Source organism: Rhipicephalus sanguineus, chromosome 1 (assembly GCF_013339695.2).
Source record: "Rhipicephalus sanguineus isolate Rsan-2018 chromosome 1, BIME_Rsan_1.4, whole genome shotgun sequence".
Lineage (NCBI taxonomy): Eukaryota > Metazoa > Arthropoda > Arachnida > Ixodida > Ixodidae > Rhipicephalus > Rhipicephalus sanguineus.
In genome coordinates this window covers 107,063,901-107,091,645 of record NC_051176.1, presented here as the reverse complement: position 1 = coordinate 107,091,645, position 27,745 = coordinate 107,063,901, and the positions used below count along the sequence as shown (strand labels likewise).

The following is a 27,745-nucleotide window of genomic DNA, read 5'->3' as shown; positions in this document are numbered from 1 at the left end:
GACGACTCGAGAGTAACTACAATATGATGAAAAAACTGTCATTGACACACATACAAAACAACACGACTTCTTTATTCGAGTTCACTATCCAGACTGACATACGGTCCACACCGAAAAAGCTTCTTTTCAGAGGTGAGGGAACGCTCTCTCCTGTCTGGGTCCGACCATTGCAGGCGCACTGCGGTGCGTCTCGCATTTCACGATGGTCATGTGTTCTCCGTCACAGGTTCTCCGAGTGCTTGGCTGTTATACGTATTTTTGTTTTTCCCTCTTGTGGGTGGTATTGTATTACGCTCTGGTCTTGCTGTACGCGCTCTCGTGTGCCAGCTGCCTCAACGCACCATAGTATGGTTACAGACAGAGGAGCTCTGAAAATTCAAGCTCAGCTTTTCTGTGATTCAAAATGGTCAAAAAAGACACAAGCTGGGTCAATCGTCATTATTAAAACCAAAAAAGCGAGCTACGTACTAAATATGTCTATTAAATGTATTTTATCACAAAAACGGCACACATAGATGTTAAGACCATACATGAGTATTAAAATAGGCTCAATTTTTTCACTTAAAATGAAATAATGCATCATATTTTTGCAGCACAATATTTAGCAGTCATGGTCGGGTATATTTCATCATATTCATAAAAATCGATGATGATTATTTTTTTAAACAACCCTAAAATGCTGCAATTTTCGCTAGTTTTGCAATTATGGCATTTTTGTGGTTTTATAATGAAATAAATATGTGGTGTAGTCGCATAATTTTTTGCTTTGTTAGCGAAAAACCTTTCGTAGACTTGTGAGCAATATTTTCAGCTTGAGCGCCTTAGTGAAAACTGCGAAAAAAGGCCCTTGAATTTGGGGTCAGCCAGAGGTAGTCGCTCAAAAATCAAAGTTTGACAATTTTTCAAAAATGTACTGTCAGTGACACAAATTTGAATTTCCATAGGCCGATAGTACTGTTGGTGCAGACTTACGAAAAATGAACACTGATGTCCACAGGGCGTTAAGTTTTTAGTGATAGACCTCCAAAGTTGTGAAATCCGAAAGTTGTAGAATTGTCTTTTTCCACCTGTACTGAAACACGAATTTTTTCCTAGAAATCCGTGACAATTTTTGCATAATGAAGGTTCATTCCTTTCTATAGAGACATTTGCCCAGCCCATATAAAAATTTCGTGCAAAACAAAAAATAGTCGGGACCCCCCTTGGTGTGTCCTTATTTGAACACACCCAGCTTTCTGTGGCTATCATGGGCATCGGCAGGGGGTGGGGGTGCGAAAAGAGCGCTTGACCCCCCCCCCCCCCCCTACCCTCCCCCAAGCCACACCAGCCCTTGCCCCCCACCCAAATCACACCAGCCAACACCTTCTAGAAAAAGGAGTAGGCCTTAGTTCTGTGCCCTTTCTACTCACACTACGTCAGCAGATGAGGCAGACGCATGAGGCGGCAAACGAGCTTGGCCAGTCACCGCGATACGTCGCGTATCCGAAGCATCAACACCTTGAGGCACTGGCAGAATCGGTGTTCCCTGGTGCGTCTTTGCCGACGTGCATCTCTTCACGGTTCAGTTGCTTGTGTTTTGTGTGTTGCTGTGAGTGTTTCGATGTCTGCCCCGCCACGGTGGTCTAGTGGTCATGGCGCTCGACTGCTGACACGAAGGTCACGGGATCGAATCCCGGCCGCGGCGGCTGCATTTTCGATGGAGGCGAAAATGTTTGAGGCCCGTGTACTTAGCTTTAGGTGCACGTTAAAGAACCCCAGGTGGTCGAAATTTCCGGAGCCCTCCACTACGGCGTCTCTCATAATCATATCGTGGTTTTGGGACGTTAAGGGGAGATGCGGGTCGAAAAACGCGAGTTTTCTAAAAAAATTATCGATTTTTTGTTTTCACCTGTTTTGTTAAGATTAGTACCTCTACTGTTCTGAAAAAAAAAATCAATGCCGAGACTCAACTGGAACCTCTTTAAAATTGCGTCTAAAGAGCACAAGGTGGCTGTCAAAAGGCCGAAAGTGTGTCGTCTTCGAGCACCTTGCCGCCGATAATGCGCCGCCGCTCGCCATTGTTGACCGCATTAGGCGAAGAGCCGAGCCTCACTGTTCAAATAACGACGGTTTCCCGCGCTGCTGCAGCGCAAGAAATAATAAAGAGACGCACGCTTTTGCCGCCTTTTCGAGCGCCGCGACTGGCTTTAAATCACGTGGTACGGATCGGGAGCCGCCATTGGCCGCTGCGCGCCTGTGTGTGCTGTGAAGCCTACTTGCAGGATCCATGTCTCGTTGAGCAGCGCAGCTGAACAACGCTTTTCTCGAGTGCTTATCCGTTATGGATGAAGAAAGCCATAGGAAGCGCGGTCACCGGCCTGTGAAGTTTCACGCGGCGTACAAATTTCGAGGACGCCGGCGCAAATCAAAGCCGAACACTCAAACCACGAAAAGAGCGTCTGCTGCCGCAAGGCGTAGTGGCAGTGACGCCGATGCGTCCGACGAGTTTGCCGCGGTATTCGAATATGTGACTGCCTCCCAGAAAAAGATCGGACTCTTCGAAGACGAAAAAAAATCACAGGACGACGAGTCTTCGTTGATTGCTGATATGACAGCACTGAACATGTTGGTTTAATCGAGGGCACTCCAGTTTTGAACGTGTTCTGGAAGAGCTTGGCGTGCTCCCGCCTCATGATCTGGTTGCTCTTGGCACATCACGGGACAGCACACGCCAGAAAAAAATGTCTCAAAAACTAACAGGAGAAGCAAGGGCTCGTCGGCGTTCGCTGAAGAAAAAAATCTCTTGTCGAGGAGTCAGCTCGAAAGAGCTGTGAGGGCCAAACCTATGGTGCTGGCGCATTTTAATGGCAGTGGCCACTACAAGGAGGATTGCTCTTTCTTGTGTACAAATTTAGTCGCATTCAATGACATCTTTGATAAATAAACATGCAATTTTGACTTTAAAACTCGTTTTTCTCAAAACGCAAATTTTGCCATTTTTGTCAATGTGCCCCTCCTTTTTCGGGTACTTCTGGTGCTCAGATCTGCATGAAATTTTTCCCAAATTTTTTCCAAAGTAGGTTAAATGCAATTATCTTGTTTAAGTTTCAATATTCTTATTATATAATAAAAAAAAAGTTATGTAAGCTTTTACTAGGGTAGGAGAAATATGAGCTTCCCACGTTAAAATTTTTCTCGTCTAGTACATATTTTGTATGGACTTCCTAATTAGTTACTTGCATTCCACACTTTATTTGAAACATTATGAACTATCAATTGTAAAAAATTATTGAAGTTTATTTCTGAAAAGAGGGGGGGCAAAAGGCTTAAGTTTTTCACTTTGTCATGTTGCAGAACTAAAAGTATGCAACTTGCAAGAAAACTAATTATATATTTGAAATCAGCATAAAAAGTTCTAAAAGCAGCTCAAGTTTCATTGCTCTAGGGTGAATATTAAAGAAAAAGTGTCTTCGAGTAGCATCTCCCCTTAAACCCCAGATATTATTATTGTTTCGATGTCTGCGAGCTTTGGAAATATGAAAGGAAGCACGCTGAGATGCTGTGAAAACGCTGCGTACCGTGATGCCGCGGCAACTACACCAGGTACATGAAGGTGTTCATGTTCAAGTTCCTGAGGGAGGAAACACTGAGGAAGGCTTGGATACGTGCTGTTCCGCAGGAAAACCTTTCTGTCACTGAGAATTCCAGGGTAAGCTTGCAGAACACCCTGCTGACTACTTCTACTGACCAGCGCTGCGCAAGCAGGTAAACATTACATACCAGCTGCAATGTTGTTGTAAGCAGTGAGACTCTGTCGAAGATGCAGGACGTCATTCCGATCCTGGTCTACGTTGCAGGATATGTAGTGTATGGGATCCTGAAAAACTCGAATTGCGCGTAATGCAGAGATGCTCTGACTATGGATAAGACGATCACAGTCTCTGCCGCTCATGAACACTACGAATTCGTGAAGCAGTTGGACCAAGGAGGTTTTAGTCTACCCATCTATGTTTTCACTTAACGCTGTTGCTCACAGCTATGTTGTCGTAAAGCACCTCGCTACGGGGCGAGAACTGCTAATAATGCCCGCACAACGCCAGGTCGTCATGAAGTTCACACTGCAATTGCTGGCCAACGAAGAGCAATCTTCCTTCGATGCCTGTGAGAATGGCCACGTGAGCGAAAAGCTTTTGTGGCAAGCGGAATGACAACTTTCTGGACGCTGCCGATCAGTAAAAAAAGAAAAGCCACAGCTCTCCACAACAAATATATGTATTGCTCCTGATATAGCGCAAGCACAAAACGAACGTGGATTGTGTAAATAAATGTTTTGCTCCTATGATTTTCTTGCAGTCAGATTTCTTTCAAATTACAATCATGCTCGTTGTTGCAAGAAATACAAAAAGTTTTCAAAGGTGCATCTGCGAGACAACCTCTCTTGAACAGTGATCCGTATCTTTACTAATCTGCCCCCTCGTGTGACGTCACAGAGAGAGAGCTAAGGCCTTGATATCTTCTAGAGGGTGTTGCACCAGCGCTCACCCCCCCTTCCCCAACCGTGATGCAACATGGGTTAGCACCCCCCAAGACACAATCCTGCTGACGCCCTTGGTGGCTATGCAGCCAAAGCTACAGAGCCAGCACCTACATATCTTAGTGCCACTAGATATGAAAAATTTGTGAACACGGGGTGTCACTGTAGCCGACGTTTCGACAAGTGGGCTTGTCTTCTTCAAGGCTGCAACTGCTTTCCTTAGTGCATGTATGTGTATTATCAAGTAAAAAGAGAGAGAGAAGTGTGATGGAGGAGGGGGGGGGGGGTTTCGCTTGAAGTGGCTGCTGATGGCTGCTGAATGTCTGAGGAATGCATAATTATGTGTTGTTTCTGCTGTTGTTCTTTAAGGGCGGCTGAGGAAGCTGGTGACTATACGGCAACGACAAACCAACTATCATATGATAACAGATGAAAAGCTCAGTTTGGTGATATTGTTACAGTCCATGTTCTTTCGCAATGAGGAACTATGCCTTGACTATGCCGATTCAGACCGTAAGCATTCCACTTCTTTTTTCTTTTTTTGTATTTTTGATGTTGTCTTTAGGTACTACAGTTGCTGTTTGTATAAGAATTTTACAAGCCACTGTATTTGTAACCACATTGGTACAGTGGTTATGGTGCTTGGATTGGGATTGAACCCACAACCCAAAGGTCGTGGGTTCAATCCCGGCAGCAGTGGTCGCATTTCGATGGAGGTGAAATTGAGAGGTCCGTGTACTGTGCAGTGTCAGTGCACGTTAAAGAACACCAGATTGTTGAAATTTCCAGAGCCCTCCACTACGGCGTGCCTTATAATCACATCGTAGTTTTGGCTCGTAAAACACCAGATATTATTATTATTATGTAACCACATTTAGAAAACCTTGAAGTAACATTCCCTGCATGGATAAAAAAATTTAATTGGACCTTGAAGTGTGGTGGACCGTGTGGTGGACCTCAATGGCCGACCTCGATTTCAAGAAAATTGGCACTGCAGTAATCAGATGTGGATACGGGAAAAGTCCAAACAACTGGGAGATGAGAAATGAAACAAAACTATACCATGTACCAGCTAGTCCTCACATACTGCCAGATAAAGCGCTGTTAGGTTGAGTGCATTGTAAGGATCACAATTTCGTCCTCGATTAGGATTTTATTTCTTAAAAGGGAAGTTGAGTTAGTGGAAATGAAGAGTGATTGATAAGACTAGCTCTATGTTACAAGTGTGAGGCTCGACGAACCTGAAGACAAGGGTAGCGTAGAAGAAATGTATAAGGAGGTAACCATATGCAGAGGCCATAGTTGAAGTCAGGTGGCCAGATGTAATTAGGGAAATCAGCAAACTCTCAAGCAGCCGAAGGCTCAGTAAGTAAATGCCCTAGCATGAAAATCACAGTGATAAGCCCTAGGGATCAGGTTGTATTGTGTGAACTGCAAGTTAGAAGAAAGTGATATTCAAAATTGAAATGTTTAAAAAGAAATTGAGCATGCAGTAAAATATGGGTAAGAAAGCATGAAATTAAGGGACTAAGAAAAGACTAGCAGGAGCAAGATGTATGTTATCAGTGATAAACAAGGCCATTTCGTTAAAAGTTGTGATGATATGAGCAGGAAACGGATTGTACTATGAGCGCCAAGAAGTAGTAGCACCCTCTTGTAAGGGATGTCATAGCAAGGATGTCCCTCGCTCCTGCTTGCTTGGTTGTCATGCTTGATTGTTCACTTCATGCATACTTGGAGCATTGAGCAAGCCAGCCATACACCTTGAAAAGTGTTTTTGTTGCTTTCTTCTGTCATCTAATCCAAAATTTGCGTTTATAAATGGTGTAACTCATGAGAGCTTGCAGCTTAAATGTTGCAAGTTATGTTGCTCTGGAAGAATCTACCGCCATTGTGATACAGAGGCTGTTGTATGGGACTCTACATCATCATCGCATTATCATCACGAGTGTGTGGCTTCAGGCTAATCTGTCCTGTGTGTATTGTAAAGCGCCTCTATTGCCTCTCTACTATTGGATACAAGAAACATAGTTTCCGCTCAATAGTGACATGTATTCCAAATGTCCTCCGTAAGCAAAGCCAACAGAGGTGGAGCGCCATATCTCTGTATAAATTTTGTGGAAAAAGAATGCCTGCAATAGCAGTCTGTGAAATTTTGCATGATCTCTTGCTCAAAACATAAACATTCCTTTTTACTTAGTTAATTATGATGCATACTGTGCTTTATACAGAACAGCAAAGACATTAAAAATCTGTACGTAAGGTTGACTGCAAAGTCTTTATCAAGCGTCTTATTACTCTGGTGAACTTCTCTAGTGACACATGGGTCGTAAGTTGTGGGTTGGGGCTCCACTGATGGCAAAGGTGTTTTTTCGTCCACTTTAATTAATTTCCATTGATGTCACAATTACTATACTACAGTTAAAAATTACCTATCATGTCCCCTATGCTTTCCTTGGCTTATATGTCTGTTGTATGCATTAGGTCATTACAGCAAACACATACTGCTCACAAAAAGGTAATCAGATGAAATAGGAACTTATCCATGCCTTTTTGTGTGCTGCAAAACACCGAAAGCTTGAATCAGCTTTACATCAAGTTACTGCCCTTTATAGGGGCCATGGATCACTTTTCAGGCTTGATGAGAAATAAACTAAAGCAAGATGTGTGACTGGGCTAGTTGGTATTCCATGATTATTGATGAGAATCATTGATGAGAAAATCATTCAGAATCATTGATGAGACAGGGATGCAACAGCTGCGCCAATTGTGCCAATTTGATACAATTTTTATTTTTGCACTGAGATGAGCCAAAGCCGTGAAATATGTTAAAATTGCGCCATGCTGTGCTAAGATGCCCGGCCAACCCCAAAATTTTCTCAGTTGTGCTAATTTTAGCAAGAAGTGCAGGCAGCGTTGGCCACGTGCAGTTTGTGCATCATCATGCAATTCAATCCAGACGTGCAGACCCTAACCTAACCTCACGGCGAAAGAAAATAAAGGGACAGTGGTTCTACAATTTTACAATTTCCTAGCCTTGTTCTTTCGCTTGCAGAACACTTCTTAATAAGCCATTTTCGCCACAGTACACTGGTTCCTTGTGGATGAGGGCACTAAGATTTAGAAGGAGCTATTAGCACTAGCTGTCACGGCATACAGCACGTTTTGTTCCATAATTGTTCATGCGTGCACGTGCCATATAATTACAAGTACTACAATGATCGCTGACGTTGAAAAAATTACCGCCAGTCATTCAGAGCTGTGAGTGATGTTTCTGTGGCCCTGAAAACAACAAACAGAAATGTACACAAGTTTTTTTTTTTGCCACCTCAACTCGCTCCTTCTTTACAAATCTCCCGTATTTCAAGGTCACCAGGTTGGCAGGACCACATTAGCATTTGCAGCGCCTGTCAAATGATTTGACAGGTGCTGCAAATGCTAATGTCGACTTTGTCATTGTTTGCACTGTGAGGTGGTTCAACACATTGCTTTGATTGAAATAGCAGTGCTCACTTGCACTGTGCATGAATTTGCTGATGTTGAATGGTTCATACATATTTTTTTTTCTTTTCTGAAAGTAAGCCTCTTTTGTTACACTGCGCCAAATTTGGGATTTCGTGCTAAAAAATGGAGTTCTTTTTTGTAAGCTGCTTCATATTTGCATTTTCGGGCTCCAAAAGCAACGTTTTGCTGCTTTAAAAATTGCTCCAAAGCCTATTTTGGCTGTTGCACCCCTGATGGGAAAATTTATTCTGCGGATAAAAGATGGAGCTGTGAACGTCTCAGCCAAATTATGAGGTCATGCGCAGCACGTTGAGTTCAAAAGCAGAGCTTAAGGCTGACTTCTTTGTAAATGCTCTCTTTTGGAACAGAGGTAGTGGGCCGGCTGTCAGCGGCTAGGCTATGTCTTGATGGCATTGAGAGAGATTTGTGTAGAAAGCTTCCACTGAGTGACATGAACGCAGGGTTTTTAGAGTGTATTGTTGCTGATTAAATTTGATTCAGTTGTAATTGAAAGGAAGTTGACGGAAGTAGTAGCAGAGAATATGTGTGTCCAATTTTGATAAGAATTGTGAACTTTCAAAAAGTGAACTTGACCAAATCCCTTAATTTGGCCATAAACTGCCACTTAGGGTACCGTAGAAGAAAGAAAATATTTATTTGTACGATTTACCTGCTTTTCGAACCAATTTTTGCTAGGGTTATGTAATGGCACTTAAAATGTCCTTTTAGTTGAGTTATATTCTTTTGTTCTCAGATGTACATATTATCTGTAAATCTTGTATACAGTAAAACCTCGTTAATTCGAACTCGGTTATTTCGAAATCCCGCATAATTCGAAGGGTTTCTGTGGTCCCGTATTTTGCAATGTAAATCTGAGTGGATAATTTGAAGCGGCGGTCAGCGCTTCAACTTTGGGCGCCATGTGCCAATTCCCGATCCTGATTTCGCCGCAAATCCGCGGAAGCGACGGCCCTTAGGAGCCACAGGGCAATGCAGTGTAGCGATATTAATGAGTGACAGTTGAAGCAACCCAGGCTCGCTGCTGCTAGCGCAAAAAAAAAATAAAAAAGAAAACACGGTCTCGTGGTCAGCTAAAAACGTGCGCCTGCGGAAAAGAAGACGTGCTTCACTGCAACACAGTGGTGACATGCGGGCAGCATGTCGCATGCTTCTCGCAACGTCAGCGCGTCATGATTTACCCATTCGTTTTGGGAAAAGAAAAGATAATAAAGGACGGTCTGACGGAATTCATGATGTATGCGAACCTCCGATAGGCGGTTGCTTCGGCAATTTACGCGTTTGCACTGCTGGCGGAGTTCTTGCCTGTAACGCCTACTTCGAAAACTCAGTGAAAACTTTAATGATCATGTTTTCCAGCCAGAACACATTACGGATTCCATCACACTGGCCATTATCATATTCTTTATTTTACCAGAAAAAATGGGCGAATGGTCGCATCATGACGCGCTGAGGCTGCGAAGAGCAGGTGACATGCTGCCCGCATGTCACCACTGTGCTGCAATGAAGCACGCCTTGTTTTCCGCAGGCACGCATTTCAGCTGACCACGAGACTTCTTTTCTTTTTCTTTTTTTTTTTTTTGCGCTGATAGCAGCGAGGCCTGCCGTTTTCCCGAGTTCGCGGCAACAATGGAACCAGGTATTGCTGGAAAACAACCCTTGGAGCCACAAACTAGAAGGCCAAACGACCACCTCTTGATTACTTTCAGTAATTCAAAGTTCCTTGCATCCCGCTTTTTGTATGTTTCGTTAATTCGAAAACCCGCTTAATTCGAAAGTTTTTCACAGTCCCAGTGACTTTGAATTAACGAGGTTTTACTGTACTTTGATTTTGTGGTGGCACTGGTAACCTTTCCTCTTTCACCATATTCTGACCTTGTGTAAATGTTTTAGGTAGATTGCAGTGTAGCAGCTGGGCAATTAACTTTAATGCGATGTTAAAACTGGGCACTTTTTTTTATTTAGATATTTCGCTCCTCAGCAAGATTTATCATGGCTTATCGCCTGCCTGCCAGCTCTACCAAGAAGTTGACTATTGCCTACGCACCTTGCTTGGTCCTGCCTATAACAAATGCAGGTTTGTGGTTTTTGTGTGTTCTAGAAAACTAAGCCAACAAGTACTGTTGTGAGGGAAACTATATATCTGCCATGTTTTTCTTACTGCAGGTTCGTTTCTTTTGAGTGCTGTCCAGTAAATATCCTGACTGAAAGTGTGTGCATAAACGTTTAGTATGGTAGGCCTAAGCTTCAGGAAGGGCTGCCAAGTGTTTCAAACAGGGGAATATAAAAATTCCTCATTGGAAATGAAGGAATGGGAAAGTTTAGTATCTTGCCATTAGCTTTACTAATGCACATTACGCTTATCTGAAATATGCCACGAGGGAAATCTGTGCGCCCTTCAAGAGGCTTGGGAAAAGCAATTTTATGTGCATGCTGATGGTTCTGTGTGGTTTGCTTTGCACTAGGGGTGTATGAATTTCTGAAATTTCAAATATCGAACTGAGTAGTGTCTTTTCTTCATTTCAGTCTTTAAATCTGATGGATGCCATGTGTTAATGTAAATATTTAAAAAAATAATTTAGTAATATTTCAAATTGTCAACTGCACCAAAATACACAGAATTGATGCAGAGGTAAATGCATTTAATAAATTTACGGTGCAGCTGCCAATTTATGTATGAGGGCAGTGGGGGCGTTAGCCCCCACTACCCCTCGACTGGGCTGGGTAGGTGGGTGTCATCTTGCATACACTAGGTATGCAATCGTGGACAGAAGTTTTATAGGGGAAGGAGCGGTGCACATGCCCGGTGTGCCACCCCTTTTTGGCTGCACCTTTGGCACTTGATCTGGATTTTCAATAGCCGTTCCAATGAACGAGCAGAAAAAACAAGTCATCAAGGAATGCCTGAATATTTTAGTCATACAGATAGGCATTTATTAACTATATACATTACATGACTTCTAATAATTGCTGCATTTTATGCAACTGCTTTGCAGTAGTCTTTAGTTCAGTTAAGTTGTTCGTGTTTGTCTCGTAATAGATTTTTATTAGTATTAGTGTGATTGTTTTGAAATAGCTTCTAATATAGTAGAATCTCAAGATAACAAAGTAGGACATTTCAGAAAAAACTTCGTCACATCATGGTTTCAGTAATTCAGTTGCACTGATGATGTCACACATTCCGAAAGTGTCATGTATTACAGTATTACCATTTATATAGAGGTTTCAGACGAAATTCTTGATATCTCAGTATATTGACTAGCTGTCGGCGATGAACGCCACCACAGAGAAGTCTTACAAGCTCTACACAGTGATGCAGTCACTGCCGTTCAATGGATGCTTTTGGCAAAACGAAATCGAAATCCGCACGTGCTGTCCAATGATTGCGTCAAGTAACCATGTGAACTGTCACGTGCTTCTTGCAACACTGGTGTCACCGAATGTGCTAAAAAAGCACCACAAAATAGGGGACGTTGATCTACTGTCGATTGTGTGATTACTAGGGGTGTGCAAATAGTGAATTCAGGACGGAATCAAATAGTGATGACACCAAATCGAATGCGAATTGAATTCTATTCGAATAGTTTTCAAATATATAGTAAGGCAACCATTTTCAAAGCAGCCCTAGAGTGGTAATGTAACCATTTTTGAAACAGCCCAAGAATTCCACAACATTTTATTTGAAGCAAATATTCACTAGCTTTAACAAAGGAAGATTACAATTACTTTTAACCAACACAAAAATGCCACAATTATGTAAACCGAGGCAAGCTCGTATACAGCAGCAACTAGATCCTTACAAATATTTTGGAACTGCAGGCTGAAATGCAGCCGTGACTACAGTATTCAAGGTGGAACTTTGTCAACAGCTTTTAAATAAAAATGACATATCATATGAGTGATCATCATCATGAATGTCATGATGAGGATAGTAGATTGACAACTCTGTCGCTTCGGCGGCACTGAATTTTCAAGCCAGAACGCCTCCATCTTGTGATCAATATAGCGTCGATAGTCCCATAAAATCTTAGGCTGCATGCAGCTTGCTAATTCGATGATTAAAACGTTGCCCCTATCTGTTCCAACATTTCGTTGCTCTGAGATTTTTTCATCGGTGCTTATTATTAGAAAAACATTCGGTATTTCTCATCTGCACTATTCGATTCGTTATTTGAAATTTTTTAATGTTCGCACACCCCTAGTGATTACCTCTAGGTTGCCTTGTGATGGGATGGATGGTATCCCAGGCACTTTCACAAACCATTAACCTTGAGGACCACGAACACCAAAACTTAAACCTTCAATATGTGTTGTTTCATTCTCCTGCTTACATTGGTACCTCTGACTGGGTATTAGCAGTGATCGTTGCCTTGAACATATCTTAATAAGCTTTTAAAGTAAGCTGGTGCGCTCATCTAAACCTGAAGCACCTCACGACATCATTACCTATATGACTGGTTTAGTGGCTGCTTGGTCTCTGTATGATGTTTCGCCCATTCTGCAAACATTGTTCACATCACGGGCAGGTAAGTTAGCGAGGCACATGCAATACTACCGAGGCTGGTGAATAACAGGGGCCTTCATCTCTCTCCTCCCTTGCACTGTTGTCAGGCTGCTCTCTAGGTGGTTCTGGCTGGTGAGGACAGTAGCGTTTTATGTAGCATAGTGAGATTTTTTTTTTTTAAAGCACATTTTAGCTAGTGAAGTAGGGACTCAGCAGGAAGGTGTGCTTCCTACTTCGTTTCATTCCTTCCTGCACAAGGGGACCTGATTCAGAAAGTACGCTCTCAGTGTCACTGAAGTTTGAGCTCGATCCTCCGAGTAAAGACAGGCGAGGCGTTTCCTCTCTTCTTGAGGAGCAATCGACGGCAGGCCTCGCACGCGGTTTGATATTATCTTATGCCACAGAGATGGCCGGCTCGTTTCAACTCTGCTTCAGCCACGTTTGTTGCCAGCGCTCGCACGCTTTTACTCGCGGGTAGAACACATGATGTGCGGGGCGATGTTATCGATTTGGACTTTATACGGAACATGACGGTGACAGCAAAAACCCATCAAGAGTGGCCATGTAATTGCTATCCAAATGAAATGAAACATGTCTAATGGTTGAGGCCTGGCATATGGATAGTACTAGTGGAAGCTCATGCAGGAGCCAGCCTTCGATTAACTTGCATAAAGAAATGAAATGGCTAAACAGCTATCTCTCACATGCAAATAAGCTTTTGTCTACTTTTGTTCCACCACAGTGCACCCTTTGAGTTGATAGTTGGCATTTGTGTTATGTTCCCTTCTCTTGTGTCTGTGTTTGCACGCCTTACCTTCTTTCATGGTGAATCCCTACTACTAGCTCACCTTTCTGTCATCATTGCCTCATAAGAAATTTCATGACCATGTATCATTTATTTTCTGAAGTTGACTTTACTCTCAGTATATTGAATATAACTGTGTGAAAATAGTAATGAGAACTAGCAGAATATAATGCCAAGGAAAGTATAGGAGATGTTATTTGTAATAATTGGAATATAAGGGGAGACGTGGGTCTTAAAAAATGGTTTTTTAAAAGTTGGGTGAATGGCATGAAATTTAATACACTTATTCAGCTTTTTCTGCAGATTCAAAATATCTAAGTAGATTTTTAATAGCTGCATTGGAACAAAATATATGCAGTTTCTAACACATATTTAAGCATATTTCTTACGGGGATTTTTGGCAACTTTGCTTTGTCAAACACAAGAACAAAGTATGTGGCAAGATTGCCAGGAAGCTGGTCTAGCCGGTGATGCTATTTATTTTCTTATAATGTTGTTCACCAAATTATAATTCTCGATTATCAGAAATAGTATGCAGCAAAAAAATTTCACTCACATTTACGTCTATTTATTTTGCATTCAAAGTTTGTTGAACACAATCGGATTAGCATCACCAGCTAAACCAGCTCTCTGGCAGCCTTGCCACATACTTTGTTTCTGTGTTTGACAAAGCAAAGTTGCCAAAAATTCCCGTAAGAAATATGCTTTTAGAGATTGCACATCTTTTGTACTAATGCAGCTACCAAAAATCTAATTAGAGATTTGGAATCTGCAGAAAAATTGGGATAAGCTTGTTAAATTTCGTTCAGTTCACCCAGCTAATAAAAGAAATAAAAAAAAGACCCACGTCTCCCCATAAATGTGAAGAAAGTAAAGTGGACGAAAAGATAACTTGCCGCCGGCAGGGACCGAACCTGCGACCTTCGAATAACGCGTCCGATGCTCTACCCCTGAGCTACGGCGGCAGTCATCCCCCCGTCCACTTTATAGGGTATATGTGTGCATTTAAACCTAGGAGTGTTAGTCTTCTGTGAAAATAGATAAGCTATGAAGAGGGAAGAGTCTGCAAATTATTACTTTATTTTCTATTTTAACACCACATAGTACAGAAATAATAAAGCAATGCTTATTGCACGCTACTGTTGTTCTAAACATCACTGTGCAAAAAAAAAAATGTAATAATTAGAGCTGTGCGAATAGCAAAATTTTGGGTGCAAAGCGAATTCGAATATAGAAGTGTGAAGTGCGAATCGAATAGAATATTGTTCGACTACTTCGAAGTGAAATTGCAGAAAAAAAAAGTTAGAGAGGATTCCTAAGCATATTTTTATGAGATAGCAACATGAAAGTAATTCTTTTCGCTAGGTTGATGAAGCACTGGTGGGGTGGTGTTTCATAGTTGTCTTATCAACAATGAAGCAATGTAGAGGCCGAATGCTATTTATGTATATGATTTGGTGCAACCAAAGTGTTGCCGACAACCAGGGGCGTAGCCAGAAACTTTTTTCGGGGGGGGGGGGGGGGGTTCAACCATACTTTATGTATTTATGTGCTTGCGTTTGTATGTTCGCGTGTATATACGCCAGCAAAACTGAAAAATTTCGGGGGGGGGGGGGAGGGGTGTGAACCCCCCCCCCCTGTCTACGCCCCTGCCGACAACACTTTACACGTGATAGGCAAAGATGCCATTTCCTCAGCCTCTCCTCCTCTTTCAACTTCTGTGTTAGCCCAACTGATGTGGCGGACAAGGGTGTGCTCCCTTCAAGTCCGGAGTTCCAAATCTGCCTTGTAGACGTCAATATATAAGAACATCTGAAATTTTGGATGCTAAAAAGCTTCGGCTTCCGATTTTTCGGGCTTCCTGCTCTAATTTCAGGTCCAAAACAGCATTAATTGAGCCCCCACCTCTGCCACATCTTTCATCTCCATGTTGGAATCAGCGTTTTCTTGAGCGAGTACATATGCGACCGTAGCAGGGCTTGAAAGGCAGCTTTGCCGCAATACCGGGCTGTGATGAGGTGAAGCATATTGAAAGTCTAGGAACCACTTCCAATCGGACGTTGACTGTCTCTTGGCAAAGTTCAACCGTAACGGAGCTTGATAGGCAGCTTTGCCGCAATACGAGAGTGTAATGAGGTGAAGCATATTGAAAATCTGAAGGGGTCACTTTCAAGCGGACGTCGACTGCATTTGTTTTTGGGAAGTTCGAATAGTTTGAATGGTAAAATTCTAGTGCAAATCGAATCGAATAGCAAACACTATTCGAAAAATATTCGAAATTTCGAATATTCGCACACCCCTAGTAATAATGGCTTGAATTTTATTGTAAGTTATTGTGTATGATATTTGGTATTGATTCAAAATGTAGTCAAGCAGAAGAGGAGGTAAATCATCATCATCATCATCATCATCAGCCTGTCTACGCCCACTGCAGGGCAAAGGCCTCTCCCATGTTCCGCCAATCAACCCGGTCCTGTGCTTTCTGCTGCCATGTTCTACCTACAAACTTCTTAATCTCATCTACCCACCTAATTTTCTGTCTCCCCCTCACGTATTTGCCATCTCTTAGAATCCAGTCAGTTACCCTTAATGACCACAGCAGCGAGCGATGGAAAGGGAAATGATAGGTGTAACCTTAAGAGACAGGAAGAGAGCAGAGTGGCTCAGGGAACAAACGGGGGTTAAGGATATCATAGTTGAAATCAAGAAGAAGAAATGGATATGGGCCGGGCACGTAGCACGTCGGCAGGATAACCGGAGGTAAATACTTAAGCCTAAAAAACAGCAGAAGTACATCAAGCAAGTTCATGTGTACCCAAGCCTGACAACCCTAGCTGTGCAGCCATGTATATCTAAGCTTTCATTGATAGCTGTAAAATTCTGTGAACTAAATGTTCACTTTCACATCGTTGTCCGTGTGAATATTTAATGGCAGCATCCTGACTTTAAGCATAGCTTAGTTGGCAGTTGTCAGTGGAGATAAAAATTATGACCGATGGATACATGACAAAACATTCCACAAGACACTTCTTCACTTCATACACAACACCGTCCTAAAGGCGCACATTTAACACAAATATACATAACAAATATTATGCTTTAAGGGCAAGTATAAAAAAAAAAGGGTGGTGCCACGGAAAAAATTATAGTGACGTTTCACGTTGTACACACTGTTTACATACAAGTGCATGGGTACTGTTCCCTTTATGTGCATTTCACGTATAATGTTTCAGAAATGCTTTGATTGAATGTAAGTGTGGTTATTTGGCCTCAAACATTGTTCAGGAGTCTCCAGCGTGTACCCTACCTGCACCTTGGTAGTCTTGTTCTGCTCGTGCCCAGTGATGACTTCGGGGTTGGTCGAATCATGCTCAGCTTCCTGTCACCTGCGTTGCTGTTCTGTCCTTCTCGCTCGGCACTCAGCCTCTCAATCACCAGACAAAGCCGGTACATCCAAGGCGGACACAGCGTAGCAGCTGTCAGAGGCTCAGCACACCTCTGCCATGGCGGGGCTAGAGGTGGATTCGACACGCATAGTTCTCGCTTCCCTCTCAGCCTCCAACATAGTCTTGCCGATTTCACAGGTGGAGGCATCTACGCATGCGCATAATATGGTGAAAGCACCTGCATCTTGGTCAATCCCAGTAGTGGGTATCAATCATTTCCTCGCGGCTTCAAACATAATTACACCGGTTTCACTGATGGGCATGTACACTTGCGTATACGATGAGATGTGGAAAAGGTTTTGCTTTTGTGTGCATGAAGACAAATGGATAGGCGTTCAAACATATAAAACCGTCTGATCTGCCTCGCCGTCTTTCATTTTTTCTTCCTCATTACATTATATACGTCACTTTATTGTTTTTAATATAACTTAGAAGGTCAGCACCTCATATATGTTTAAAATAATGAGAGTAGTGCTTGAATAATACATTTTCTTTTTTTTTCTCTCCTAGGCTCCCTGCTCAAGCTAAGCAGGTTGCCATGACAACCGAAAAGATGAATTCTGTAAGTGCTATTTATTCTGTATTGTGTCCATTCAGTCAGCAAGTGTTGCGGTGATATGTGATATATAACAGCATAGCGTGAAAAAAGACGGATACTAAAAGACAAACAGACCACTATAATTCTGCTTTTATTTATGAACGCATACTTACCTATGTCATCTGCAAAATGTATCACATGCAAACCCTATGAAAATGTTTACGAAAAAAGAAGAGGAAGCTTTACCTTGAGGGCTCCAATTTGAACACGTACATGGGAACAGAGAACAACTAGAATTTGGAGCACAAAGCTAAATACCCAGTAACCCCTACACCAGCAGCATATATACATATATGTAAACTGCATGTAAACTGCATCTGTTGGGCCATACAAAGTAGATAAAACTGATATACCATTATAGAAGACTCCTGATTGCAATGAGAACTGATGGATAGGAATTTTGCAAAACTGAGACAGACAACGTGACATTTTTACACAAGTTCTGAAATAGTTATGAACTCAGCGGCAGCCGCATTTCTATGGAGGCAAAATGCTAGAGGCCCGTGTGCTTAGATTTAGGTGTACGTTAAAAAACCCAAGGTGATCGATATTTCTGGAGCCCTAAGGTCTCTTACAGTGTTTACTATATATTGAATAAACTTCAAACTTCAAACTTCCACTACGGCGTCTCAATATCATATTGTGGTTTTGGGACGTAAAGCCCCAACAATTATTGTTATATTACTTAACGAACCATTTTCGGTGCACTAACGATTTTCCTATGTTACCCATTGAAGCTGTGTCCAGATATCGTAATGAACATTATTCAAAGTGCCCTACTTCTACACTAAACACTTTAAACATAGTTACGGTAAATATATGCTGTATATGAAGTGAAAAACTATCAGAACAGGCCTTCTAAAGCACAAGAGGGGGGGCATGCGCTCCCTGCTCCATTCTAACGCAACGAAAATATCCAAGATCGGTGAGCACCACGCACAGATTTCAGATACCATGAGCGAGATCACTCATTTTCCAGCGATTTCTCCAGAGCCAGAATGACAGTGAGGAAAAAAAAGTTTTTTTGCAGTAGGAGGGAGCATAAAGCTTGGCCGTCTCTTTTTTGTGGCAACATTTTCTGACACTGTTCCCTACAGCTATGCTTACTTACGACAAACCAAACAATCCCTTGGCATGCAATAGGCCATAAATGCAAGAAGCCATAACCGTGATAAGTTTTTGTCACATAAATGATAACTGTGCCCCTCAACTCGCCAATGTTACAATGTGCTGCAAAAGCTTGGTCTTCCGTCTTTTCGGTAGCTGCAGAGATTGGTTGATAAATGATTCTGAGTTCTGCGCGGTTGTGGCAATGCCCTTATGGATAAGCATCAGGAGACAGCGAAGGCACAATGGCAGCCACTGACAAACACAAGTATGACTTATCGCCAACATATCTGCTCGGCCCCATGTGTGGCATGGCTCTATTCTAAAATTACTGCACGCTTTTAATAGGCGAAAACCTAAGCACACTGTGTTGCCACTTGCAACTCGGTCGCCACTGCGTTGTGCAAGTCTGCTTTCAATTGTATGTCGCTTTGTAGAAATGAAAGCAGCTGACTGCTGCAGGGTGGAGCTGCACGAGCACCAAGAAATCTCCCCGCATGAGCAAGCGAACTGCACGCTTTTATTAGGTGACAATCCAGATGTGTTGCATCTCATCGTGCAGGACTGTGGGAACTTGGAGTGCTCGTCATTTGCAGGAAGTTCATTGTCGCCACGTTGAGCTAACAGGCTACTCGCCACACTCGTGCATGATCTTTTGACAATGTACTTCTCTGGCCAAAGTGACACAGCTTAGGGTGCAATCAGCATGGCATGGCTGATTCAAAGCTGATGCATATTTATAAAAGCCATTACGGTGAGCGGATATTTTGAAGACGTCTGGGAGAATTTCTTCATAGGCGTTCACTCTCCCAATTGTGGCAGATTCGATTCGTTGCAAAGGCAGTTTAATTAACTCATAAGCACACAGTGGGTGTTGCTTCACAAAGCAAAAAGGCTTGCCTTGTCACCAGAAGGGTCTTTTGCACTTTGTAATAAAAATGTTAGAAAAAAAAAATGACTTGGTCGCTAATTTGTGCATGTTTTAAAGGGCAAGTACATATACAATGAACTACTCTTAGAACGACCACTTTTCTCAGTACTCTCGTTATAAACGAGTTTGACGGTAGCATATCAGACTCGTCCACTTCAAATGCTCTAACTGATGCAGTTTGTGGAATTTTAGTACTCAAACCTTGATATTAAAAAGCCATACTTGCAGCAGAAAACTCCATAATATGGTGAATTTTGTTGAGAAGAGATTACTCTGTTTTGTCTTTATCAGTGTTTTGATGTGTTTGCATGTTTTTCGCAATTCAAAAGTCTTTATGCTTAGCAGTTGAAGCATACTCATAACTGCACGGTGTATCATATTGTCGCAACTTTTGACTACTAAATTGCTCCCGATTGCATCTTTGAAGAGTCAGGTTTATTATTGAATGTGTGGCCCAAAAATAGGCCTGTCTCACTTTTTCTAAAAAAAAAAAATGAAAACTTATGCTTTAAGGATTTAAGCATTTGATGCCCTTAGCCACGCAATTATTGTTATCCAGGTAACGGCACTGGCAACACTTTCTCAAACAGACTACGAACCATGAGAAACAGTCTTCCACAGCATTAGCATCACAGCTTTTTGGTATTGGCTGTTCACATTCCTTGTCTGGAGCAGAAAACTGGTGATAAAAAAAAAAACTCTGAATTGAATCATGGGTGACTTTTACTTTGTCAGTATTGCAATATGTTTTTCAGTTTACTTTTTTATCAGCCATTTTCTGCATTTTAATTCAAATTGACTTTTACATGATATTAGGCACTTGATCTGTAGCCAGGGGTACGACGAAAGTTTGTCTGGTCAGGGAACATGATAAAGTTTTTATTACTGACCAAGGCCGGGGTGTTGTGCTCTTTCAAAAAACAAACATTTTTGCTGCAAGTGATTGGCTGAGGATCATGTTTACGTCACACAGTGGAGACGTACATGTGATCCTTGACCAGTTTGTGTGTGGCCAAAATGTTTATTTGTTTTGAGGAAGGGCACGAATCCCAACTCAAGTCAAGGAGGAATAACAGAGATGTTTTAGAGCCTGTACAAATTTCTTGGACACTTCGTGTATTACATTGTGTGTGTCTGTTACACCGGGCGGCCAAGGAAACAGTATAGACTCTGAAACACATTGACTGCAACTTGTTCATTACTTTGAGGTGTAATCACCTCAGAAAGGCTCAAATAGCTCCCAAACGTGTTATGTTACATAGGCTTGGAAAAGTGAAAGGAATTGTGAAATGCTTCCCTCACTTAAGTTTGATTTGAAGAGCACAATGTAATGATGTCTTTGGTACAAAAGACTGTGTATGCATTTTAAGTTGAATGCTTTTCTTTTTCTGCTCTCGCTCTCAGCAAAGCCCTTCAGATGAACCAAGCTTGGCATTGCAGCATTACAATGGTAAATATAAAAATTTGTTTTATTAGAATTGCCAATTCTTGTAAAAGAAAATGCCACAATTGGCATAAAAGTGGTGTGAACCACCTTAGTTTAAGTAGTCAGATTCATCTTTTGTTCATCAGCATGCTTTGGGTACTTAATGTTGGGATGGTTGCTTTACATGTTCTGTTAGTCTCGGAATGTCTGCACAGCCACCCCCATTCCCCACTTTTTAATCTTTTTTTCCATGCAATGCAGTTATAACAATAGAGTTTTCATGGCAGTTTAATATAGTTGTAATGGAGTTCAACTGTATTTTCCAAGTCAACTTCTTTCGTGTTTTTTTTTTCAGTGCAAGTGTGCCTAGTCAAATGCCGAGGAACCCAACAACTACTGTTGCTCATGGTTAGCTCATTTTTGTCGAGAAATTGCCCTGGATAGGTGTTGTTCCCATCCTCGATCTCTGGACTAGGAGGAATTTTTCATCAGCTAGGAAGCATTCCTTTCTGAGAAGTCCGTATGGATTTTCTTGTAGCTTTATGCTATAAGTGGGAGGTCTCAAACCGTGGGCATTTCGCTAGCGGCCCGCACGTGACTGTCTTCTTCCCAATTTTTTTGCTTGATAAGTATATTCATGAGCTACACATGCAAACTGGTCTCAAATATTCATTTTTTTAATGAGACACCCCATGCAGTCACTATGTCTCGAAACATAACGGAACAAAAACATTATATTTCAGAACCGGTGTCCAGATTTGTCATTTAGGAGATTGCACTGATATGTTTCTCGAAACCCGATGCCCAATTCCCTTCAGAAATGACCCATATAAGAGACATGGGAAAGGCCTTCTTACAAATGGCAACGTTAGCTGACATCTTGTTCAAGTTCCTCTATTTCCTCTCCTCTCCACCCCCTTATTCCGCTACAACCTTCCTCATTGTCTCGGCCCTTGCAGGACTAAATTTTTGTGACTGCGGCCTGCTAGCGAAGGTGACAGCCTCTCTTTAAGAGGGGAGGGAGGTAGGTTAGTGTAGAACAATTTTTGGGGCTGTGTTGGGGTCATTCTGGATGGGGGGGGGGGGTTATGTTAGTGTGGTGTTGGTGGGTGGGGGGGGGTGTTAATCCTTGGTAAGCGCTGAACATATTATAGTGGATAATTTGGTTGCCCTCTTTTTATGGAAAACAGGTATCTGGCAGCATAATAGTCATACAACTGTTCTCGTACTTATCTTGCATCAGCAAAATGCAAACATTTAAGTGTTTTGTGAACTTTAAAAATGTGTTTTGCCTTTCACTAAAGTGAAAGTGGGAAACTGTGATGTGTAATTTTAGGGATGGCACCATGCTCGTTTACGTATTGGACCCTGTACCTGTCTAGGTAACGCCTTTGTGGTTGGTAAGTTGCTGAAGTGCATTTAGAATAGGTCTGCCGATTATGGTCAGGTTCTTTCTTTAACTGTATTCTGCGGTAGCTTTTGCATGCTCCTTCTTTCTTTTTAGTTTCTATATAAATATTTATTCTGCGTCCTTTGAACAGAGAAGAAAGCTGTAGACCGCTTCTACCAGCGTGGCAGCCTGGTGCCCTTTCGCTCTGACCAGACCCACGAGCTGCGACCAGTACGTAGCATGCGAATGGCATCGGCCCGCACCCTGTCTAAGGTAGCCTGCTCTTTTCTGAACTCCTGGAAGCCTTGTATCGTGTACTATGGCATCTCCCGTGAGGGCTTAGTGCACGGCGTAATGCTGAATCATAAGGAGCGTGATTGCCTGCGTCAGGGCGTGGACTGTATGGCATCCAATCTGCGACCACGTCTGATGCCACAGAGCATCACCGTAGAGTTCGTGCCAGTGTTGCGCACCCCCGACGACTCACGCGAGACTGTCTCTTGCTTTGTTGTGGAAGTGATGGTACGTGGTGCTCCTGACACGATGTACACCACTTCATGTGGTGATTGCTACTTGCGTGCTGGCGACATGTCGTACCAGGCCACGACACAAGATGTGCGTGCTTGGATTGTTCAGCAGGAGGAGGCCCGTTACCTACGGGCGCCCGGTTTGGCTCCTATGAGTCCTGTAAGGCCCGCTGATGTAAGCAACTCGTCACTCCACCCTTGGCACAGAGTTGTGTACTGAGCAGCAATGTAAGCTCGTCTTCACAAGAAGAGCATAACTTCCCTAAGTTGTAAGTCTCTCTAGACAAGTTTAGGCACCCTCCACTCTACTGCACATTGTGGTCAATTTTCTACGTCACCTTTGTCTGTTTAGCCTGTAAGATCCATTGTATTAATATAAAGATTGCCTGCATGTATGTTCAAGACATTGTTATTTATTTTCATAGTTTCGTGGCTATTTTTCTGTTTTTCCTCACTTTCTGTACTAGCGCATTCACAGAGATTGAGAATGGGTACTTTAGCACTAAGACCATCAAAGATAGGCCCAAGAAATGCACTTTAAATGTGGGGATAACGTCTTGCATGTCTTCTGCGTGCATTAAAAGCAATGTGATTTTCTCAGACAAAAGTAGAAAGATTAGGCTTACTTTTAACCATAATGATGTGACGAAGCTGTCAGCAAGACCTCTTATCTTGTCATTTACTAAAAGGGGACTTGTGGTTCTACTATACTGTTACTACCATAAAATTGACTTCCTTTATTGGAAAGGGCCTGCTGTTAACAATATCCCTGTGAATGCTCATTAAAGAAATGTGTAGTGACTATGAATGAGGAGATAAAAGTGGTGTAAGTACACTTGCAGCTTGTCTCGATGTCCTGTTTGTTGGTGAGAATTGACCACAATTGTAGAATTGGTGAACAAATTTAGCATTAGATTTTATGATGGTTATGGAGCATTTATTATAGTATGTAAACTGAGATTGCGTAAACTCAGTCGTATGCCGACCAAGTCTTGCGTAAACCAAATAGTTTTCATAGCAAGCGATAACTGGTGCTTGTGCCGTGACAAGCTGAAGGAAGTCTAAACTGTCTGTATACCGAAAATAACGATCAGCTCAAGACTAATTATGACACACGGTTTAACCATGGTGTAAAGAAATGATCAACAAGGAAAAAGGAGCTTTCCAGAAATTCTCCTCTCAAAATGCTCAAGATTGGCAAAATTACAAAAGTATAGCCCACCTTATAGAAACTGTTATTGCCCATGCTGAAAACAAGTTTTTAGCTTCATTCTTCCAGATATGCTAAAAATTATCCAAAGAAAATTCCAGTTACTGTTAAACCCAGAACCTGATTGTACAGCTCCCTTACGAATTTCTGAAGATCGGGCTGTTTTAAATGCTGGGAATAATGGAAATATTTCTAGCAAAATGTTTCTCGGCTGTTTTATTTGAAGAACTAGCACTTGATAATGCTCGCATACTTTAACAGCTGTCTCTGTATTCGATCCCTTTCTCGTCCACCATGATATTGGAACATGTATCTTTCATGCAATTGACAGGCTTGCTTCCTTGTGAAACCAGCCTCGCTTCTGGTGGTAAAAGTGCCAAACTTTTAAAACTAGCATCCCACTTCCCTTGATTTTTTTATCCGTAGATTTTTTTTATCCCTAATCTTTGAGCAGTCACTGGATATAGACTGCATACCGAGAAATTGGAAATCAGCATTAGTGATTCCTGTATTCAAATCTGGGGACACCACGGATCCTGCATACACTGACCGATTTCAGTAACGTCTAACTTGCAAATTACTTGAACACATTCTTTACACACACAGCCTGTCACGACCAAAATAATCTGCTTCTCAATAACCAATGTGGCTTCCGTCAGCAACGCTGTTAAATGCTCATATATATAGTACAAACTAAAGAAGGGGAAAAAAGAGTGTTCCACACTCGCCATCATGTCTACGGGCGAGGCTGGCTAACACTCCGAAGTTTACATGCACAGAAATGCCCAATAAAGTGGACGGGAGGATGACCGCCACGGTAGATGAATTGGTAGAGCATCAGATGTGTTATCCTAAGGCTGTAGATTCGGTCCTTACTGGCGGCAAGGTTGTCTTTTCATGCACTTAAATTTCTTCACATTTATGTCCTAATTACTACAGTACAATTAATAGACTACAAATACAAATAACCCCCCCTATACAAACTAGTAACACATATTCACACTTCCTTGCACTCTCAGCTTTACACAGACTCCGTTTTCAATGACTTTTCTATTGAATTTCACTGAGTATACCTGAGTCTGCTTATACTGAAAGGGTGAAACCTACAGCTTGACTACAACATGACGTGATGAATTAGGGAACCAGCAGGTATGAGGTAATCAGTTAACAACTTTGTAAACATACTCGCGTCACTTTGGGAATTTCTCAAGGGTACGTCCTCGGTCCAATACTATTCCTAATTTACATTTATGACATTCCAAATAAAATTGCTTCACGAGTACGTCTTTTGCAGATGATTGCATTGTGTATAAAAACATACGCAGCCCCGTCAATATCATTACACTACAATCTGTCTTCTGTAGACTGACTAAATGGTGTGGCACATATCAGTTGTAAATGAAGGCATCAAAAAATAAACATGAAAATTCGTTGCAGTTTCCCACCCTAACACTAACCAGTATAAAACACGAGGTACTACAGTTCATTCACTATCCTCAGTTAAATCCTGACCCACCTTGGTATTTTTTTTACTTTCTACTTAAGCTGGAATACCCACATTGCATTACTGGCATTACCAGTAAAGCATGCAAAAAGCTACGCTTTGTCAAATGATGTTTACCTTGCAAATGCAGACATAGCACATACAGTTCCCTTATCAGGTACTCCTTAGGATATTCTTCCTTAATTTGGCACCCACATCATGAAAATCTGTCTAACCTACTTGAATAAGTTCAAAAAAGCTGCACTGTTCATCTTGTCTTCATACTCACACTACCAAAGTGTATCCACCTTAAAGATATCGCTAAATCTTCCTAGTCTTGACATGCACAATAAATTTGCATGATTGTCGTGCTTTCATAGTCTTTATCATAGTAACATTCCATTTGCTCAAGCCCATATTCTGCCTGCCCCACACATCTCGACCCAGCGAGATCACATTCGTGAAGTAAAATCTATATATTTGCACAGACTAATGCTTGTTGAAATTTCCCTCTAGCTCTATCTATTGCCAAATGGAATTCTTTACCTTCAGCATCCCTCCCTTCGTAACTGATGCCTCTGGCAAGAAACATTCATTTTGTGACAAGCTGAAATGTTCATGCCTCAACACTCCCCATATTATTGTAGTTCTGATAAAAGCTGCTAGTCAATTTGTAGAAGCCACAAATGTCATCTATGGTGCAGGGAGGGACCCTTTTTTTAGCACTCTGCAAATATAGAATTGCCCACTGGAACTAATGGTCGGGATTATCTTGCACTGCTTCAAATGCTTATTTAGATGGATGTTGCATTCACCATTGGTTGCCTGCTGCTCCCTAATCAATTGATCAATCAATCCATCATCTTATTCCAGCTGTGTACTTTTTATGGGTGCACTGGCAAATAGATGCCTTGTTTTAGTGCTCTCATTGCCACGTGGCTCACATACTTGCATTTGTCAGCTGGTTTATATTTGTATGAATGCTTGGGTACTGTCAAAGTGCTGTTTTATAATAATTGCACTGCCATGTAGTTGCAGTACAGTGCTTTGTCTCGCAAGATATTTCTTTACTGCATTTTTTGGGGGCTTTATGCCATGTTTTCTCACAAGCAGAAACAAGATCACAGCTCATAGTTATTTGATAGGTTACGCAATTTTTCGGTCCTTCATCAGTACTGCTGCAATATTTTGCTTCTGGTCCATATATCTTTTAATTATTTTGTACTGCATGCTATTTTCTCATATGCAGCTAAATGCATCTTGAAAGTTACAGGAGTCTATTGTTGTTGTGTAGAAGTAGTCATATAGTGACGTGTATGTGCCAGCAAATGTTGTATGGCATCTTGTTATACCTGTTCAGTGTGCATTGACATGTATCCTTGAATATTTTAGCACTTTGTATTTGCTCTCCTTCTAAGTCTTCTTCTGTAGTCTTATCTTTTCTAGCTGTATGAAGAGAACAGACTTTCACAAGGTATTATTTGGACAAGGCATGAAGCATATTTTTTTTGATTGCCGATCAGATGATGTTATATACTTTCATGCTACATATATATCTTCCTCATGTTTTTGCTGAATAAATTCTGTAAGGAACAGTGGCACAGCTGGGGAATATTTTTTTTTTTGCGAGGGCATGCCCTTGACCAGAAGTTGGTGCTTAGGCAGGTGGGTATTGCCGAGTGTTGTTTCATGTTCGGCGGCTTGGTAGATAAAAATGTAGGGAGTGGCACGTCTCGTATGCCACTCCTTGCCTGTTAGGCTCCTGGTAAGTCATAGAAGAGGTTTTCGTAAATTTTATACCTTGTTTTAGTACTTTTGCTTTTTCAGTATTTAGAAAAAGCTTACCCCTGTTACGACGTTCTACGAAAGGAAATGTAATATAACCCAGAGTGTGTGCCATCACTGTTTGTGTGGTTCCTTCTTGCATTTGTATAAGGTTCTGTGATGTATAATGTTAGCCATTATGGCATTTAATTAAACTTGTCTGTGTTAACTTTTTCAAATAAAACTGTTTTCAGTATGTCTTTGCCTATGCTATCAGAACAGCACTTTCACAAGTTGCAAGATGCTGTATTGCTCTGACACTCTGTGAAATAAACAAGGCACTAAATATTAACTTTCTATGGTGCTACGGTGCATACAACTGGCATCAGTCTAAACACAGTCAAGAAAATCTACATGGTTAATTTGGCACATAATCGTAATTGCTTTAGTGTATCATATACGACCACTGTGAAGCCATTTGTGAACTGCATGGTTCTAAAGTGTCGTATACATTGTTGT

The 27,745-nt window shown here is 41.7% G+C and overlaps 1 protein-coding gene across 1 annotated transcript in view; it reads left to right on the top strand.

The window, feature by feature from the left end:
* LOC119395173 (uncharacterized) overlaps positions 1-27,476 on the top strand; it is a 51,845-nt gene extending 24,369 nt beyond the window's left edge. The window contains exons 4-8 of the mRNA XM_037662457.2: positions 4,883-5,026; positions 10,001-10,112; positions 17,301-17,352; positions 20,831-20,876; positions 22,394-27,476. Coding sequence (XP_037518385.1) covers positions 4,883-5,026; positions 10,001-10,112; positions 17,301-17,352; positions 20,831-20,876; positions 22,394-22,989 — 950 coding nt within the window. The 3' untranslated portion in view covers positions 22,990-27,476. The remainder of the gene's footprint in view (positions 1-4,882; positions 5,027-10,000; positions 10,113-17,300; positions 17,353-20,830; positions 20,877-22,393) is intronic.
* Positions 27,477-27,745: the final 269 nt, after the last annotated feature.